This window comes from Corvus moneduloides, chromosome 4, assembly GCF_009650955.1.
Source record: "Corvus moneduloides isolate bCorMon1 chromosome 4, bCorMon1.pri, whole genome shotgun sequence".
NCBI classification, from domain to species: domain Eukaryota; kingdom Metazoa; phylum Chordata; class Aves; order Passeriformes; family Corvidae; genus Corvus; species Corvus moneduloides.
Genome location: NC_045479.1, coordinates 12,212,394 through 12,228,986, shown reverse-complemented (window position 1 = coordinate 12,228,986; position 16,593 = coordinate 12,212,394). Strand labels below are relative to the sequence as shown.

Genomic DNA, 16,593 nt, shown 5'->3' with positions numbered 1-16,593 from the left:
TGTGAAAATACAAAAGCAGTATTTCACCCTCGCAAACAAAACAGAGCCCAAGCTTCTCGTAAACATTTCCAGCTGGCTCAAGTGTTGAATATGCTGTTACCATGCTAGATACATATTTTACCTTTGGCAAAAATAAAGGGGAGATCTCTGTTCTGGCAGTCACAAAATAGACCGCTTACCTGTGTAAATTTTAACACATCCATTTAAGCAAGTGTGGCCTGGTCTTTGCAACTAAACCAAAAGCATTATTACAGCCCTTTCCTAAAAGTTGCCTTTGGCTCTGCTTTTCCCCTTTTTTTTAATACATCTTTCCATTTCTTTATGTACCAGAGTCTGGCCATTGTGAGTGCCTTGTCTGCTGAGGCGTATAAATAATTTGCTTTATTACCACAGTTCTGCTTTGAATGCAGTCCCTTGATACAGTGCCTTTATGTGGATTTGGTCAAGTCTTTGCCTTTGATCTGCCTGGGATTATTAATTCTCTCTTATAGTTAAATGGCTGCTTTGTCTTTCTCCCACAGCCTCTACCAAAAGATCGGAGAGCCTTTTGTAAATGTGCAGTGATGAGTAATGCAGTAGTAGACTGAGCTGCGTGTGGTTCGTCTCTAGAAAAAGAGTGCAGTGTAACAGTGTGTTTGGGCCTGGTTTTGAAACCTTTCTGCTTATCAGTTTTTTTTAGAAATTGTGAGATTTATTCAAAGTGCCTTTTGTTAAATGTGCCTAGAAAGCTTGCAGTTATGAGGATGACTTTTTGTAAGAGTTTTAGTTGTCAGATGGAAATTTGTTGTGTGCATGGCTGCCTGCGTTGGCCTGTGATAGGCAGAGGAGCAAGTTAAGAGGTCGGCACTGCAGAGTCTTCAGGGACTTGTTGCCCTCTGGTCTGACTTCTCCCATGGAAGGTGGGAGCTCCAGCTGATACCTGATCTTTTATGCAAGGATTTGCTGCTTGACCAGGGGGATTTGTCCTGTATCCCCGTTCTCATCTAAGATGTGAGTGAATGAGGATTGTGTCACTGGTCTGAAAGGGCTAAGAATGGTCTTGAATGTGGGCTTTCTATTTTGCACGTGGTGATCTGGACTATAAGGATATGAGTAGCAGGCAGGTGAGTCACTGTCTGAAAAAGTGCAGCTGCTCACAGTTTGGCTCTGGTGAGAAGAAGGAAACTTGGGAAGCAGTAGGAATTTGGGGGCAGGAAGGGAGCTTCCTGTGCAGTTTGAGTTACCTGGGCACTGCATGTTTGCTGTCCGTATGCTGCTCCCACCAGAGAGGAGGACGAAGTTACCTGAAGGGATCTTCTGCAGTGGAGCCAAGGACAGCAAAGCAGCCTGACAGCTTCCAAAGTTAGGATTGCATCATGAGATGGAAGTGCATCATGTAAAAGTTGTGGTCAGGCAGCGCTGGGCACTGGCTGAATGCAAAGAAAAGCACAGGAGCTCAGGATCAGTGTCACAGCAGCTGCTCCTTTCTGCAGGGTGGGATTTGGCCTTGCAGTCAGAAATAACCAGAGCTAAAATTAAGCAGCATTTACCATCTGTTTTTGTAAGATGCAGGGGCTTGTGGTCAGTTTTTTAATAACAAGGCTGCAAATGGCAGAGATTGAAGTGAACTGTGCTGTTGTTGATACCTTTTAAAATTACACTAAAAATTATTAAGAGTGAAGGTAGAAAGCTGCTGATATCAGTTTTCTCTTTTTTTAAAAAGGAGAAAGCTGGGGCATCTCTCTTTTTTTTTTTTTTTTTTAATAGTGCTCCTGCTGACTTTAAAGGGCGTCACTTGGCCTTTGAGAAATCTTTGACAGCTCCGGTGGCACTTCCAACTTTCTGCAGCTAATGGCTTGTGCTGTGTGCAGTTTGCCTGTAATCCCATGCTCTGGGACAGCCTGCCCGGCTTACAGACACAGTGCTGTGTTCTGTGTGTGTGTGATCTGCTCATTCTATTAATCTCTTTGAAAGGCCAGCACAGCTTCCAATGTGACTTAATCATGTTGACTGCTGACACTGCCAAGAGATTGTCAAAATATTGCAGGGCTGCCAGGAACCCTTGCTGCTTTTGGGGACTGGTAAAGAAGTGATCTTTTACATGTGGATTTAAATTTCTACTTCAGGGGAAAACATATGGTTTTTGCTGAAAGCCAACCTGGACTAAGCAATGCTCCTTCAGCCTGTTCTCAATGTCCTACCCCTTCCTGCCTTCCCCTGCTGCAGGTTTGCAGTGACTGGTCTCTGAAATGGAATAATCAGGCTTTAGAGAAAGGTGTTTTACACCGGTCTCAGGTAGGGAGCAAAAGAACTGCGCCATCACCATGGGGGAAGGTGTTCCCTGTGAGGAGGGGAAGGGGAAAGGAGCTCTGTGACCGGGCAGAGAAGGAGCAGTAATACCTTATGTGGGATCTGCCATGACTATAACTCATTGTACAAGCACAGCTCTGCTCTGCCAGTCAAATGCCTCTTGCATGGATGGCTCTGGTATAAACCTCACAGCAAAACCACTGCTGCTGGTACCAAGTCAAGGAGGTTGGCACTTGCCAATCTGTTAATATCCATAATCTTGTACAGTACCTTTGGGTTTGTGAAAGCATGGGCTGAAAGCCATTCTTTGTTGTAAATTTGCATTAAAATACCTGTCAGGTTCTTCTCAGAAATGTACCTGTTGCTCCATCCTGACTATTAACTGCCTCTGCTTGCTCATTTGTGGGTTCTCTTTTCTTTCCAGCATTGTGGCTCTGTTTCCTGTTCCTGCTTCTGTTTCTTTGCTCAGCAGTGATAAGTAAATACTGGGGGCAGTGAGCAGGGAAAAAGTCCTCAGCATTTGTTCCAGCACAGTGTGAAAGGTTTCTGGAGTACTGCAGGTGAGGGGAATGCCCTGGCACGTTCATGTTCCTGAGTGCAGGTCCCTGTCTGCATGCTGCCTCTGTGAACCTGTGTGTTCCTTGGGGCAAGCTGTGGAAACCCAGCTGTGCCTTCACCAGAGGGTGCAGGTGGCTTTCTTGGGAAGCTCCGTGCACAGAGAATACCATCCTGCAGGTGCCTGCTCTTAGGCAGCCAGGGTGGGCCAAGGCAGGCGCTTGGCTCTCTTGGGACAGGGAGGGATTCTGGCTGGGACCATGGCCAAGTGCTGTGTCCTCCCTCCTGGCCCCCTGTCCCCAGCAGCTGGGAGCTGATCTTAGTGCCTACTCCTGTGTCACCGTGCCCAAATTAGGGGGGGTCTGGCAGTCTGGAGGTGGCAGTCCCTTATCCGGTTTCTGCCACTCCGTCAGCGCTCAGACACCCCATGGGCTTCGCCTGTCTGCGCTGCTGGGGCCGGGATGGCCGGACTGCTGTGTAAGAGGCGCAAAAAAGGAGGTAGGAAACACTTCTTTTGTAGCAGGAACCTCTTCATGAGGACCTGGTGTGCTGGGCTCTCCCTGGGAGGCAGCTTTGGGAAGCTTTCTGCTGGCAGAGCCTTGCTTTGCTGGCAGAGGTAGGAGAGGGTGTTTTGGTCCCCTGGGATCTGGCACAGCTACACAAGGTCTGAAGACAAGCACAAAGGTTTTATGTGGTTCTTCATGGCATGAGGGATGGGGGCTTAATACACAAATTTGCATTAATGTTTTCTTTCATTTTGGTAAATTGCTCAGAAACAAGGTATTTTTGTTAGGAAGAGTAGAGATGATAATTTTTATATTAAAATAAAAGAGTACGTGCATCACCTTATTTGAGCTTCTGGAAATAAATCTGGTTTAGCTGCATTTAAAAGTATTCTGGCATCATTTTGTTCATATGCATACACTGTGCCATGCATTCACTGCCCAGAGGAACTTAGCAGCTCTCCTCTGCATTTGCAGAACATTGGGAACAGCGATGCCCTGAACTTTCTGAATACTTGGCATTCCCAGAATGACAACACAGCTGTGATAAAGAAGAGTGCTACATCTAGAAATAAGGCTAGTAGTTCCTAAATAAGTCTGACTTAACTGAAGTTTGGGCACTTACAGTCCTAGAACAGTTTTAAAAATCGAACTTCAGTTTCCACATTAATTGTCTTGTGCCTCCTGGTGGCATCACAGTGTAGGAGTTGTTGGGGTGAGAAAGCTCTAGTTTGGAGCAATGCAAACAGGGCTGGGTAAGGGTTGTTAGAGCTGATTTGATCAGCTCCATGAGGCCTTCTTGCTCCCTGACTTTTTTGTTTGTGGACGTTTTCAAGAAAATGAGAAGGAATGCAGAAAAGGGGTACTTTAAGAATTTATTTACCAGCATCTTCATTCAGGAGGTTAAATTTCAGCCTGAGGACATTGCTTTCTGTTTGCAGTCAAGAACCATGGGGCATAAACCATCAGGTATCGTAATACGAGACTGGGGTTTGCTGCTTGCATTTCATGATGAGGATTTTAGTGGTGTTCAGTATCATGCTGTGAACCAGAATTAAGTAACCTCTTGGGACTGCAATTAAGAAATGTGTGAACTTGTCTTAAGCACCTGTTCCAGTTTTCTCTGAGGGAAGGAGTGGGGATTGCAGTGTATTCTTCTTCCCTGCCCTCCTCTGTGGCAGTAAAATCTCTGTCTTTTCCACTTCTATTAGGCAGGAAAACAGCGAGTTCTGATGCAGGATTTTGTAACCTTCTCAGACTGCATGCAAATGACAAGCCTGTGGTTTGTTTTTCCAGCGAGAAAGGGGAATAGTGACTGCTCTGGAAGGGGAGAGCTTGAAGGGATACTGTGACCATTATTTAACTGTTCCTTCTTTTCTTTCCTGAGAAAAGTTTGCTTAGCAAACCTTATGTATTTGGAAATTCTTGCTTTTCTCTGAAAGGAGTGTGGGACTTGGACCCTTCTCAAAGGAGATTGCACTACCACAAATGCTGCCACAAGTCATTTTAGTTCATGCTTACACAGAACTGTCACTGAAAAGATGGGGCTGTTGTGGTTTCTTTGGATCTCCTAATTCATATCCATCTAGTTCAATATCACACCTTAAAACAAATGTTATCTGAGTTTAAGGGGAGATGAGCCTTGGAGAAGTTACACTTGGAAGTGTTACAGCAGTGCTGGTGCTTTTCTTACTGTCAAGTTCTGTGAAAACACTGAAGGACTCTTCAGTATTTGTCCTCAAGTTTAGTTCCTTCCATATGGCAGGATGCAGGGAAGTATTTTAACATCCATTTTATTTATGAAGCATGCTTTACTGACTTTCCCAAAGGAGAGTTGTAAGTTTAAGATGAGCTTGAAATTAAAAAAAAAAAAAAAAAAAATCATATTTGCGTTCACCAGATCATGGCACATCTATTCTATCAAGTGGCAACGCTGGAATTAAATATCTTTTCATCTTTATTTGGTAGGTCTCCCTGGGATTCTCTGAGGATTTAATAAGGCCAGTAGCAAGTTGCAGTTCCTCCTGTTCTGCTGCTACAAAGGGAGGTGATGAGTGGTGGTCATGCTGTCAGAAAAGGGGTTTGTTTTCACACTGTGATGTCTGCTCTAGGTTGGGGCCATTCTGCAGGCAAAGCTCCCACCCCTTCCTTCTGGAGAAACAAGCACTCTCAGCTTGTTCTTACCACAGAATTGGGTTTCTTGCTAAAATTTTCCAGCCACTTGTGTGGTAGCTCTGTTTAATAGGAAGCTATAAAAGGATGCTACTTCAATTTTATTTTCCACTGTGGCTGCACTTCTTCATGCCATAAACTGTGGTCCTGTTCTGAAATGGATCTACCAGATGTTGTCTCTTATTATGAACACCGTCCCCAAGCCCTACATAGACACCAACTGTGCATTTATTACGCTCTTTTTGGTTTTTCTCTTCTATCCAGTGAGTGACCTCCAAGAAGAAGGTAAAAATGCCATCAATGCGCCGATGAACCCAAGCACCGTGGACATCCATCCAGAAGACACACTATTAGGTAAAGTTTTCATGCTGCAGAGATGGTTTGTGAAGGGGGCCACTCTGGCCCCCACATCAGGGCTTCACTGCTGAATGCAGGTTGCCCAGCTGGAAGTGAGAGGATTGGAAGTGACGATTGAAAAAGGTTGCATGGTACTTGTAGACTAGAAATTAGAAAGGCTAAATGGAGTTTGAAAAGCAGTGCCAAGCAAGGTGGTTTATAGACTCTCTCCCATGTCCATCCCCATTTCCTCCCTCTGAGTCCCTACAAGAGCAACAGCATAATTTAATAGCAAAAAGGGTTTAAAACTTGTTGAAATAAACTGCTTTTGTCTGTCCTGGCCTTATGTCTCTTAATCTACAGAATTAGCTGAAGCAAGCTAATTATGAAACTGTAAATCAAACATCAAGACAAATAATAAAGCAGTAAATTAAAACCAGAAAAGTGTTAGTCATTTGGATTTTCTGATTAGGAGAATAGAAGGAAATGCAGAGTACTTTTTTTCTAAGATGTAGGCGAAGTGTTGGTTGCTCTGTGTCGATATGTCTGGATCAGGAGTGTCTCCAGTGATTTCTTCTGGATACCAGTAAAGCTGTGGATGCCTTTAGGAGATGCAGGACTACTGCTGAAGGCCTGTCCTGCAAAGACATGATCACCAGTGAATGTTAACCAAGTTCTGTGGTGAATCATGTACTGTTATGGGTCAAGTCCTGCTCAGGGTTAGTGTTTTGGGTGTGTAGTGGGTGTCACTTCCTTATGATGGACTGCCTGACTCACCCTAGGCAGTAATGAGGAACTAAAGGAACAGAGAGGGAAAGCAGCAAAAGAATTCATGGTTTTTTCATTGGTTTATGGAAATTTTTTGAGTGTGTTCAGACAGCATGGTCTTATTTTTGTTTTTTAATAATAATGAAGAGCCCTGGAAAATACTGACCCCAAATGTGTGGGTGAAGACAAAGGTAAGCAGTTAGATACTGGTTATTAAATAGCGTGTAGTCAGTCTTGTGTCCAGGATGTGCCATGTTTCCCGTCTGACAGCAGTGAAGTCTGGCACTGCAGTGGAAAGTCACTGTTGGCTGGTCACTACCAGGTCACACTGAGCAGTGTGACAATGGCCTGACCAGTGGTCATACCAAAACCCCTCCTTTGTTGTCCTGATAGAAAGAATTGAGCAATCAGTAGTAAAATAGGATTGCATATGGCCTGCCTTCTGGCCGTTAGAGAGCACTTCTCACACATCTTCATCTCATCAGCAGAAGAAATAGAAGGCTTTACACCTGGGAAGTCTCTTTTATGTTCTTCCCCCATGCACCAGTACAGCTGATACAAAGCAGGATAATTTCTCTCTTAAGCTTAACCGAAGGTTAAGGAGTTCCTGCACTCAGGAGTACATGTGTGACCAAGTTTTGAGGAAACCAGAGGGTTGAGGCACAAACTCTCAGCCCAAATCTCAGAGCTGCACTGAGTGTAGTGCATTAAGCTCATTATATTCTTCCAGGTTCTGTAATTTGGGACAGGTGTTTTCAAACAGAAGTTAAACACAAACTGAGGAGGAGGAGAAAAGTAGTCCACTGGGGTTTTTGGTGTGTTAATATGAACATGCCTCATATGAGGACAGGGATTTTCCTGAAGCACTCTACATATGGCAGGGTCCGAGCAGGGGAAGGTCAGTGAAAACAATCCTGGTTTAGGGAAGTGGGGCTGTGTTATCTTTCTGTGTGTCTCTAAAATTGCCTGACACTTGGGTCATGGGACATCCCCTGGCTAAGAGGATGAGTAGGCACTGCCATTTCTCGATCAGCTGACAAGCCCCTTCAGGGTCAGGAGTTGTTGCAGTTTCAGCAGTGCACATTTGAAGTGGATCTCGCTAAGGTTTCCCCTTTTACTTGAACAGAGGAGAATGAGGAACGCACTATGATCGATCCTAACTCAAAAGAAGACCCCAAGTTCAAGGAACTGATCAAGGTAGGAAATAAATTTTTGTCCTTTTTCAAATCTTTTAACTAGTGAGCTGGAGTAATTTATAAGCTGGTCACCCAAGAACACAGTTGAGGAATAGCAACTTGTTACTGGAAAACAGCTGTGAAAACTGAGATGAAGGTCAACAACAAGGTAAGGCTAAAAGCAACAGTGAGAGGGACAAGGAAAGGCTGAATGTCAGGTGCTTGTGGAGTAGTGGAGTAAAGCTCCATTGTCCATTTCTATCCTTGTGATGATCATAGCAAGGATCAGTGCTTGGCTTGAGTCTGTCTGCAGTCCCTGCACACAAAATGTAGGTTCCTTCTGTTTGTGAAAGCTGGGAAGGAGCTTTGGAAAACATTAGTGAGGTTTCAGGAGAAGAAAGAGTAGCACTGAAATGTTAGGGGACAAGGAGGGGACGTCTTGTGTCATGGGAAAGTTGGAACTGAGGTTCTTCTTGCCCTGCATTCTGCTCTCAGTTTTTACCTGTGTGCTGGGTCAGGGACAGGTAGTTCTGAGTCTGTCTCGTCACTGGACACACCTGCCCAAGGGGTTGATAAGGTGTGCCCAGATGTGCTGACGTTAAATGAGACTTCCTGACTCAGCAGTGCCAGTAGTTCCTGCCTGGCATGACAGAGGACTTGATCTTGAAGGACTTGTGTTTAGGAGAACCTTTTCTATGCAGAAAGTTGTTGGGATTAACATGGTGCAAGCTCAAGCAGGAGGAGAAGGGATGGCAAGCCTGAAAAAGTGTGCTCTCTTTCAAAAAGGTATTTGTGCTGCTGTTATACTTCCCACTACACTTTCCCTTTATTTCTTTAAAAGAATTGTAAAAATAATGTTTCTTGGAAACGACAGTACAGCTCTGTCTGTGTGGATATGAAAACTTTGGATAGCGCATACCGTATACAGAGAGGGGGCTGAGCTGGGGCGTATTCCCTGCTGGAAACCTAATGCACCCTGGCTGCTTCCCCAAAGTGAACTGTTTCAGTGAGTGCCTCAGCAAACTGCTCACCTGCTACATCTTTAAAACAAGCCCAGTGATCTGTTATTACCACTACAATAACGTGCCTAGCATCACAAAACCACATCAGGCTGAGTTTAGCAAGGAGCTGTGCTCAAATTTCTGTTGTTCTAATTCGCCGGGAGTATGTTGTGGTTTTAAATTAAGTGGCTGCACATTCTTTCTTTGTTGGTACCTAAATCCATTAATTCTCTCCAAGGTGCAGTGGTCTTGCATCACCCTCTCAGAATGTAATGTGGTTTCTCTGCTACTGGAGCAGTGATACTATCAGCTGAACAAGAGTCTCTGCAGTGGAGGAACCAGATGTACTCTGTGATTCAGGAGACTTGATACTGAAACCGCAATTGCTTTTAAATTGTGAATTGTCCTGCTGAGTTTAATACAAGTTTCTGAGTCTTCCCTGGATGTCATAGTCCAGCAAGGTTGTATTATTTCAGATTAAAAACCTGAAAACCTCCAGGAGGAGTGAAAATCAGGGCCAGAACAGCACTCGAGGATATGTTTAAGTGCATTGCAGAATCAGGTTCAGGGTCACTAGGCCAGTTTACACTTGCACAAGGAGAGAGGTCCCAATGGAATGGGATCACCTGGTGCAGGGAGCAGCATGGAACTGGAGATTGTTTCCTTGGGATCATCCTCAAAGGAGAGATGTGTTCTGTGGAGTGCCTGTGTAATTTAGCTAATTGCTAACAACTTGCATACCTCTCAGCAGTTAGAGTTTTTACAGAGATTCAGCAGCGCTGGTGTGAGCTCACCCTCTCTTGGTGTGAATCTGTAAGCCAGGGAGAGGTTTGAATTATGTTGGCAAAACTTACTTTATACTACAGAGCTTGGATAATGCAAAAAAAAAAAAAAGAGTAATTTATTCCTCATTTTCTGTTCTTTGGTGGTTATTGGCATTTTCCAAAGCCCCAGTGCTGGATGAGAATTGCTGTGCTTTAGAAACCCAGCCAGCAGAAAAGTGTCTGTCCCCCAGAGCCTGAAAAGAGAGCTCTCCACGGACTAGTGAGGAGTGGGAACTTGAATAGACAGAGGTTTTTGTAGTTCCAAGTGGTTCTTTCTCTCTTTTTCCCTTCAGAGAAGAATGTGCCAATAGCATCAGCAGAGCCTCATGCCTTTTCAAAGCTGGCGGAGACTCAGTTTCGTTGGGGCCAGCCCAGATCTCTTTCAGCACCAGAGTTAGACATGCCAATGGTTCGCCATCACTGATGCTGAGTGTTTCTGTCCTGCCAGTCACATGCAGTGGGCTAAATGGATCTCAGTGCAAAGAAGCAGCAGAGATATCTGCTGTTGACGCTGCTTTAGTACCTCTTTGTCTCCACCAAATGTTGGCTTAATTTCTGCTGACCTCATGCCATAGGAATTGTATGCATTGTGGATTGGGCATTTGGAAGTGATTTTGACAGAGCCTTTGTAACTCTGGAGGGACAGACTCCACCACAGCACTGTGGTAATACAGAGACCAGCAGATGAAAAACACAACAAAAAGCCTCATTCCTCACTCTTAATAAAGCAAATATACAGAGAAACTCCTTGTTGAAGGCTGCTTAGTTGGGGATGTGAAAATACCTGCTTTAAGTCTTCTTGCCCAAATGAAAAACAATATGCCTGGAAGTGTTGTTTGTTATCACCATAGACAGTTTTCTAAAAACAGTTACAATCTATCAGGATGAAGTGTTCAACAAAATTCCCTCTGTGGCCAGCAGCTTTTTTAAACTCACTTCATTTGCCCTGTGTGTAATCAAAATTTGTTATGTGGCTGAACAGATCTAAAGCTGAAAATTCAGCTTAGGGAAAGACAGATGAGTTACTGGTTCTATTTATATGTACATATAAATATTGTATTCACAAAATGCTCCATTTCTAGTGTCTGAAATATGTGAGCTTATTTTACTCATTGTCCAATATTTGCTCATTTTCAGTATTTCAGTAGGAAGAATATGAAAAAGAGCTTCCGCTAATTGAATGCAAAATTTTAGAACATCTGTGTGCAAGAATTGGGTCCCATCTGAAAGTGCCTTGACAAAAGGCAGCAAGCCACAGTTGTAAGGTGCTTTTCCTTCCTTCAAGCACTACTGTAAGATTGGCTTATAACTGCAACAACTTCTAGCCTTTAAAAGATTCATCTAAACTTTATGCAGATCCAAACATTGCTGCTCTAGACACTGCCTGAAAAGTAAAACATTCACTGTCCTGGAAGATACCAACTTTTCCCGTGTCTGGTTTTATGGCTTTTTTAGATTTACTGAGGTGAAGAGAAAACCAAAATGAAGCCACTGTCCTTTGAATGTGGTTTCTCACATGTGACCAGATGAAACCGAGCTCCCTAAATGCTCTGAGATCTGCTTTTGGCAGCAAGAAGCCTTCCCCTTGCTTAGTCAAGAGGCCCGAATATGAATTTTTGCTAATAATTTTCATGCTCAGCCCTGAAGCCAGTTTTATACCTTTGATCTCTGCTTCCTAATTCTCCCAGAAGCTGAGGGGAAGTGGGTCATTGAAGCCAGGATTTTCTTTCTGTGCTGTTTTTGGTGGCTGGGCTTCCTGTTTTCCCATTGTGCCAGATGTGTTCATGTATTTTGTGTTGTTTTGCATTTTTTTCACTGCTGTACAGCAGTGACTCTGGGGTCCTTATGCCCTTGACCTCTGAATTTTCACAGCTACAAGTCTGTGTCTGAGCATTTGGCCCAGTTCAAAAGTGCTTTAGAGGAGTGCAGATATGCATGAAATGCCAGGCATGGTTGTGAGGACATAAGAAAATCATATTCAATTTTTAAAACCACACTACTAGCCCCAAATATTATAGAAGGCTATAGAAAAGCAGCTTTTTATGAGCCCAAATTGCAATATTGAGCTGCAGCTGTAAGAAGTGCAGGCACAGGAATGAAGGAATGGATAGAGGAGTGTGAGACCAGACAGATCGAGGTTAAGCATCTTTCCATGCATAGGAAAAGCTCTTGTCTGCCTCCCTCCAAGCACCAGTGTGCCTGTGTCAGGCTGTTAGAATTTTCAGGCATTCAGGTTATTGAATCTTTCCTGCTTCTGCCTTTTCATGAAGGAGAAATTACAAAGAGCTGCAGAGAGCTGACTTTCCATGAGCAGGGTCAGAAAGGATTCCTGCACGTTGCTTGTTTCAATAAGCAATGTGATGTTTCCTCTGTAAAAATTAAAAAAAAAAACCAACCAAAATCTGTGCTGAATTTTTTTTCCAGGCTTCTAATTAATACACAATCAAGAAATCAAGAAAGGCTTGGGATTATTTTAATTACAGTACTTTCCAGTCTTCAACAGCTGTTAAAAAAACCCACCTGGATTGGTTTCTTTAACTTTGCAAATTCATTTTTTCTAGTGGAGCTGGAGTTGTAGTCCGAATAGTAGAGAAGTTAGAACATTCTTTGAGATGTTTGTCTTTGATTGAGGTACTAAACTATTAAAATCATAAAATAAGTATGGCTAGACCTGTTTAATTTGTGTCTCTTTTTTGTAGCTTTTTTTCCTGTAGTTTTTCAGTGCTAAATTTTTGTGAAACATTTAATTAGCACATAGTGTAAGTATTTTCCTTTTTTAAGACCCTATACCTGTGTTTCCTGTGTATCTGTACTCTTGGAAGTGGGTTGTTGGATCATACCTTTTATTCTTTAATTTTAAATCCTTGGCATTTTCTAGATTCTGACTTCAATACCATTCAGCACAGGACACAAAATAAAATGTTTATTAATGGTTTCAAATAGTTTAGCATCCTGAGTCTTCCTTTAACAAAGCTTTTGAGGTCTTCTTGAAGTCCAACCTCTTCTTATAGGGACTGTAATGGGATCTGATTATTTAATGATATTTTCAGCTGAGCTTCAGATAATTTTTGAAAGTTTGTTCTATAAATCTCATGGAAGATCTAAACTTTTTAGGATTTTGGTTTCTTCAGTTGATTTTCTACGGATGTCTAAGTGAAAATCTCTTTCTGGATGATGTCTTGTTATCTAGGACTACATTTTCTGTGTCACTGGTGAAGTTTTTGAGGTGAAAGATAATATTGTGCTTCTCATTGGCTTCCAGCTGTGGTAATTCTTTGCTGACTTGTCACAGGGGAGCAGTGGGGTGATGCTGCTGCTGCCGAGTTCATCCTTGTGTATCCACGTCTCTTCAATCACCTCCCCTCTTTCTGTTCATGTGTGAGGGAAGAACACTTCTGACACAAGTTGCTGATACTGAATAGTGAATAACTTATCAGAAATCCTTTATTTTCAAAGACAGGTCTTTGGAGGAGTCATTTTTCTTATTGTGGTTTTAGTCCCTCTGGGCAGCTTAGAGGGCAAAGGTGATTTACACAGGTGAGCATTGATGCTGATCCTTGCTTTCCATGGATTGAGCAATTGCCAAATCACTTGGCTAAAATTTGCCACTTACATGCTGTGCCTATTTTTAGAGCTGACTTTGAGCCCTGCATATTTTCAGCATGCTTTGGAAGTACTAAAGATACGGACTAGAGTCTGTACATGAAGCATTAGTATTTCATGTTAGGATTGTAAACTTTTTCATGGTCACTAAGCCTAGCCAAATTTATTTGAGGTTTTTAGGTTGAATGAACATCAGTAGCCAGGCTGAATAACTTAAATGTCCTCGTGACCAACATACTCAAATGCTTGTGTTCCCTAGGATTCCCAAGGTGGGTGTTTTCCACTGCAAGCCTGCATATATTTTTTTCATTTGCTTTTGTTTTACCATCTCTTGTTTATGCAAACCCCACAACTTTCTCAGCCATCACAGCTGCCAAGAAGAGGCAGAAATATGGGGTCTAAGCAGAAAGTGAATTTAAAGAATCCACAACTTTATATGATGCAAATTAAAGACTGCAGAATCTTTAAATGAAGCTTATTGTTTTTAGGTGGCTCTGGTTAATGGATTTTTCACATCTGATTGGCAGTACTCTTCTCCTCTTATAGAACCAAGGATGTAGGAGGAATTAACATTGTGTCTCTTCCCACAGAACTGTGTTATTTTTGTGAAAACAATTTAATTTTCCAAGTAATAAATTGGAGGACAGCACTACTACCAGCCTCAGTCAAGGCTTGTTTTCCTGTAACTCTTTGGAAATTATTATCTTTGGCACCTGGAAAACTTAGTTCAGTTCCTTTTCTTTTTAAAGGTTCTTTATGTTCATTCCTGTTTCACATGTGACTGAATGATTTTATGGTAGTCAGCATATGGGAACTGTTAAACTTGTAAAATGATTATCAGACCCATTTGACCAAGATCTTAATTCTGGACTTTTGTATTCTGCAATAGCTGGGGATAAAATGCCTTGTCCTGTTGTCAAGACCTGAATTAAAAACAATAGGGGACAATGAGATACTTTTATTATATTTTTTTTTACATTCAGGTCTTATCTCTGCAACTTGGAAATACATAAATATGCTTGCACTTCACGTATTTTATATTCCTGATTACTGCCTTGAATGAAAAGAACATACTTCAGTTGGTTTTAGATATTTGCCTCCTATTTCTGTGCTTGCAGGTTCTAATTGACTGGATTAATGATGTGCTGGTGGAGGAGAGAATCATTGTCAAACAACTTGAAGAGGACCTTTATGATGGGCAGGTGCTGCAAAAGCTGCTGGGTGAGTTCACACAAGAGAACTGGAAGGGCCCAAAATTAACCTCTTCCTGCACACAGCAGCAGGTCTGTGCAGTAACTCAACATCTCAGGGAGATGCTTGATTTCACTGAAAGCTGCAGCCTCAGCTTCTCCATCTGTTCTCCTCAGGCTGCCTTCTGAGAGGGGAGGAAATCCAGATGATTCCTAGGTATCTGTTTTATGGACTAAGTGTAGTCCAGACAGCTGAAATAAGGGTAGAAAAGGAGTGAAGAGGTTTGTGTTTACGGTGCCAAGCAGAAGCCGTGCAGTGCAAAATTTTGTCAGTATGGTTTGGTTTTGAAAGCTGTTGGGCTGAGAGCTGCTTTGAGGTCTTGATAGTATTATTTTGGGGGGAAAAAGAGAAAAAGGGAATGCCTGGCAGCAGGTATGTGCTCAAAATGTGCACTTCTGTGTGAATGACACATGAGGGGATACACTCAGTTGAGAATTTGGGATTTTGCAGCCCCCTTCCATCTTTGCAATGTGTGTGTTGATGCAGGAAGCATAGTGGAGAAGACTTGTGATAATGAAGTGATTTATGGGGATGCTTTCGGCCAACAAGGAGGCTTGAGGCTTCCAGTCTCTTGTAAATCCACAGTTTCCTAGCCAGACTGCCCTCAGCTCACTTCTGCTGTGTTTTCAAGAGTGGGCTGGGCTGTGGGGGGTGTGTGTCACAGTGGGGCAGGAGGACCTGGTGCTGATGGGTGCTACTTGCTGGATTTTCTGCATGTGCCCCTTAAATGACAGGTGTCTGGATGAACATCCACAAGCCTTAAAATTGGTTAATGGCAGTTAGCTTTGCATGCAGTTGTAACCCCTCAAAATAACAACTTGAGGAATGAAACAAGAGTACTTTTAACACTTGTGGGTTAGACTGCAGCCAGGATCCTCCAAATGTGGTGCAGATCAGCGTTGTACAGGTAATTTTAGCTGGGGAATATTTGTTGGAATCCAGTAGTTCATAGCATGCTTCTTAACTCTGCTTCTTCAGCTGGCAGTGGGTTTCACTGCAGCTGTCTCAGGTATCACTGCTTCCTCACGCTCCCTGTGGAGCCATGGCTCCAGCCTCAAGCCTGCAGACATTTAGAAGGTGCTTAGTTGTACCTACATGTGTGTGTATGTAAGACACTGAGGGGCTGGAGCGTGTCCAGGGAAGGGAACGGAGCTGGGGAAGGGGCTGGAGCACCAGGAGGGGCTGAGGGAGCTGGGAAAGGGGCTCAGCCTGGAGAAATTAAACTTCAAGTGGTAGTTAACCATTCCTTTTGAGTGAAAGGTGTTTTGTCTTGATAACCCCTTGTTTTTGGGCGTGGCTAAGGACAACAGCTTGTCGCTGGGCTTATGCTGAAGCAGTTTGAAACAAGATACTAGCAAATGACTGATAGAGGTGGAGCTCCTTGTTTAGTTAATTTAGCAAGGGACAAGTAGTGCCACTCAGAGAAGCTGAAATGGCTTGGTACACAAGATTCCAGTGTGAAAGGAAATAAATTTGTTTGCTGACTGTCAGCTAACCTGGGCTGAGAATAGGTAGAAGCCCTAACATGGGACTGAAAATTAATTTGCTTGTTTTGGTAATCTTGATAAAATAATATTGATTAAAATTTCCCTACTTTAGATTGCTAGAAACAGTAAGGATGGTCAAAGTATTTATTAGTTGATAACCTGCAAGTCTTTTCTCTTTGGCTTACTGGACTACTTTCATATTGCTGCCACTTTGAAAAAATAAATAGATATCTTCAGCTGGATAAAACATCCAGAAGAAGCATGTCTTGAACTTGAGAGCAGAAATATATCCATTATTGGAATGATAGGTTTTGACAACTCTGAAACATTTCTGGAAGAATCTTTAGATTCTTTAGCGCCTTATTTTGTGAAAGCAGTTTTGGTGAAGCATGTTTTTTTGTTTTAAAGAGTGGAATAGTGTATAATTGGAATATGGCCAACCTGTCCTGACCTCCTGGACGGATCAGCACAGTGAGTTTGGCCACATTTTTCATGGGTGTGGAGAGAGAACAGAGATCAGCTGTTCCCATTGCTCTGATGGCTGGAGGGCTCTACCCCGCCTTCCTCAGCTCCCTGCTCTTTCTTTTTTTAGAGAATTTTAGCTCCTGTCTCTTTTGCAAGGGCCACAA

The 16,593-nt window shown here is 42.9% G+C and overlaps 1 protein-coding gene across 2 annotated transcripts in view; it reads left to right on the top strand.

Moving 5' to 3' along the window:
• PARVB (parvin beta) overlaps positions 1-16,593 on the top strand; it is a 55,362-nt gene that overhangs the window by 15,953 nt on the left and 22,816 nt on the right. Inside the window, exons 1-4 of one of the 2 annotated variants that reach the window (XM_032106531.1) lie at positions 3,244-3,342; positions 5,784-5,873; positions 7,750-7,820; positions 14,345-14,447. In XM_032106531.1, coding sequence (XP_031962422.1) covers positions 3,306-3,342; positions 5,784-5,873; positions 7,750-7,820; positions 14,345-14,447 — 301 coding nt within the window. In that variant the 5' untranslated portion in view covers positions 3,244-3,305. Of the gene's footprint in view, positions 1-3,243; positions 3,343-5,783; positions 5,874-7,749; positions 7,821-14,344; positions 14,448-16,593 lie in introns of those variants that run through there. The other variant, XM_032106530.1, reaches the window with a different exon arrangement.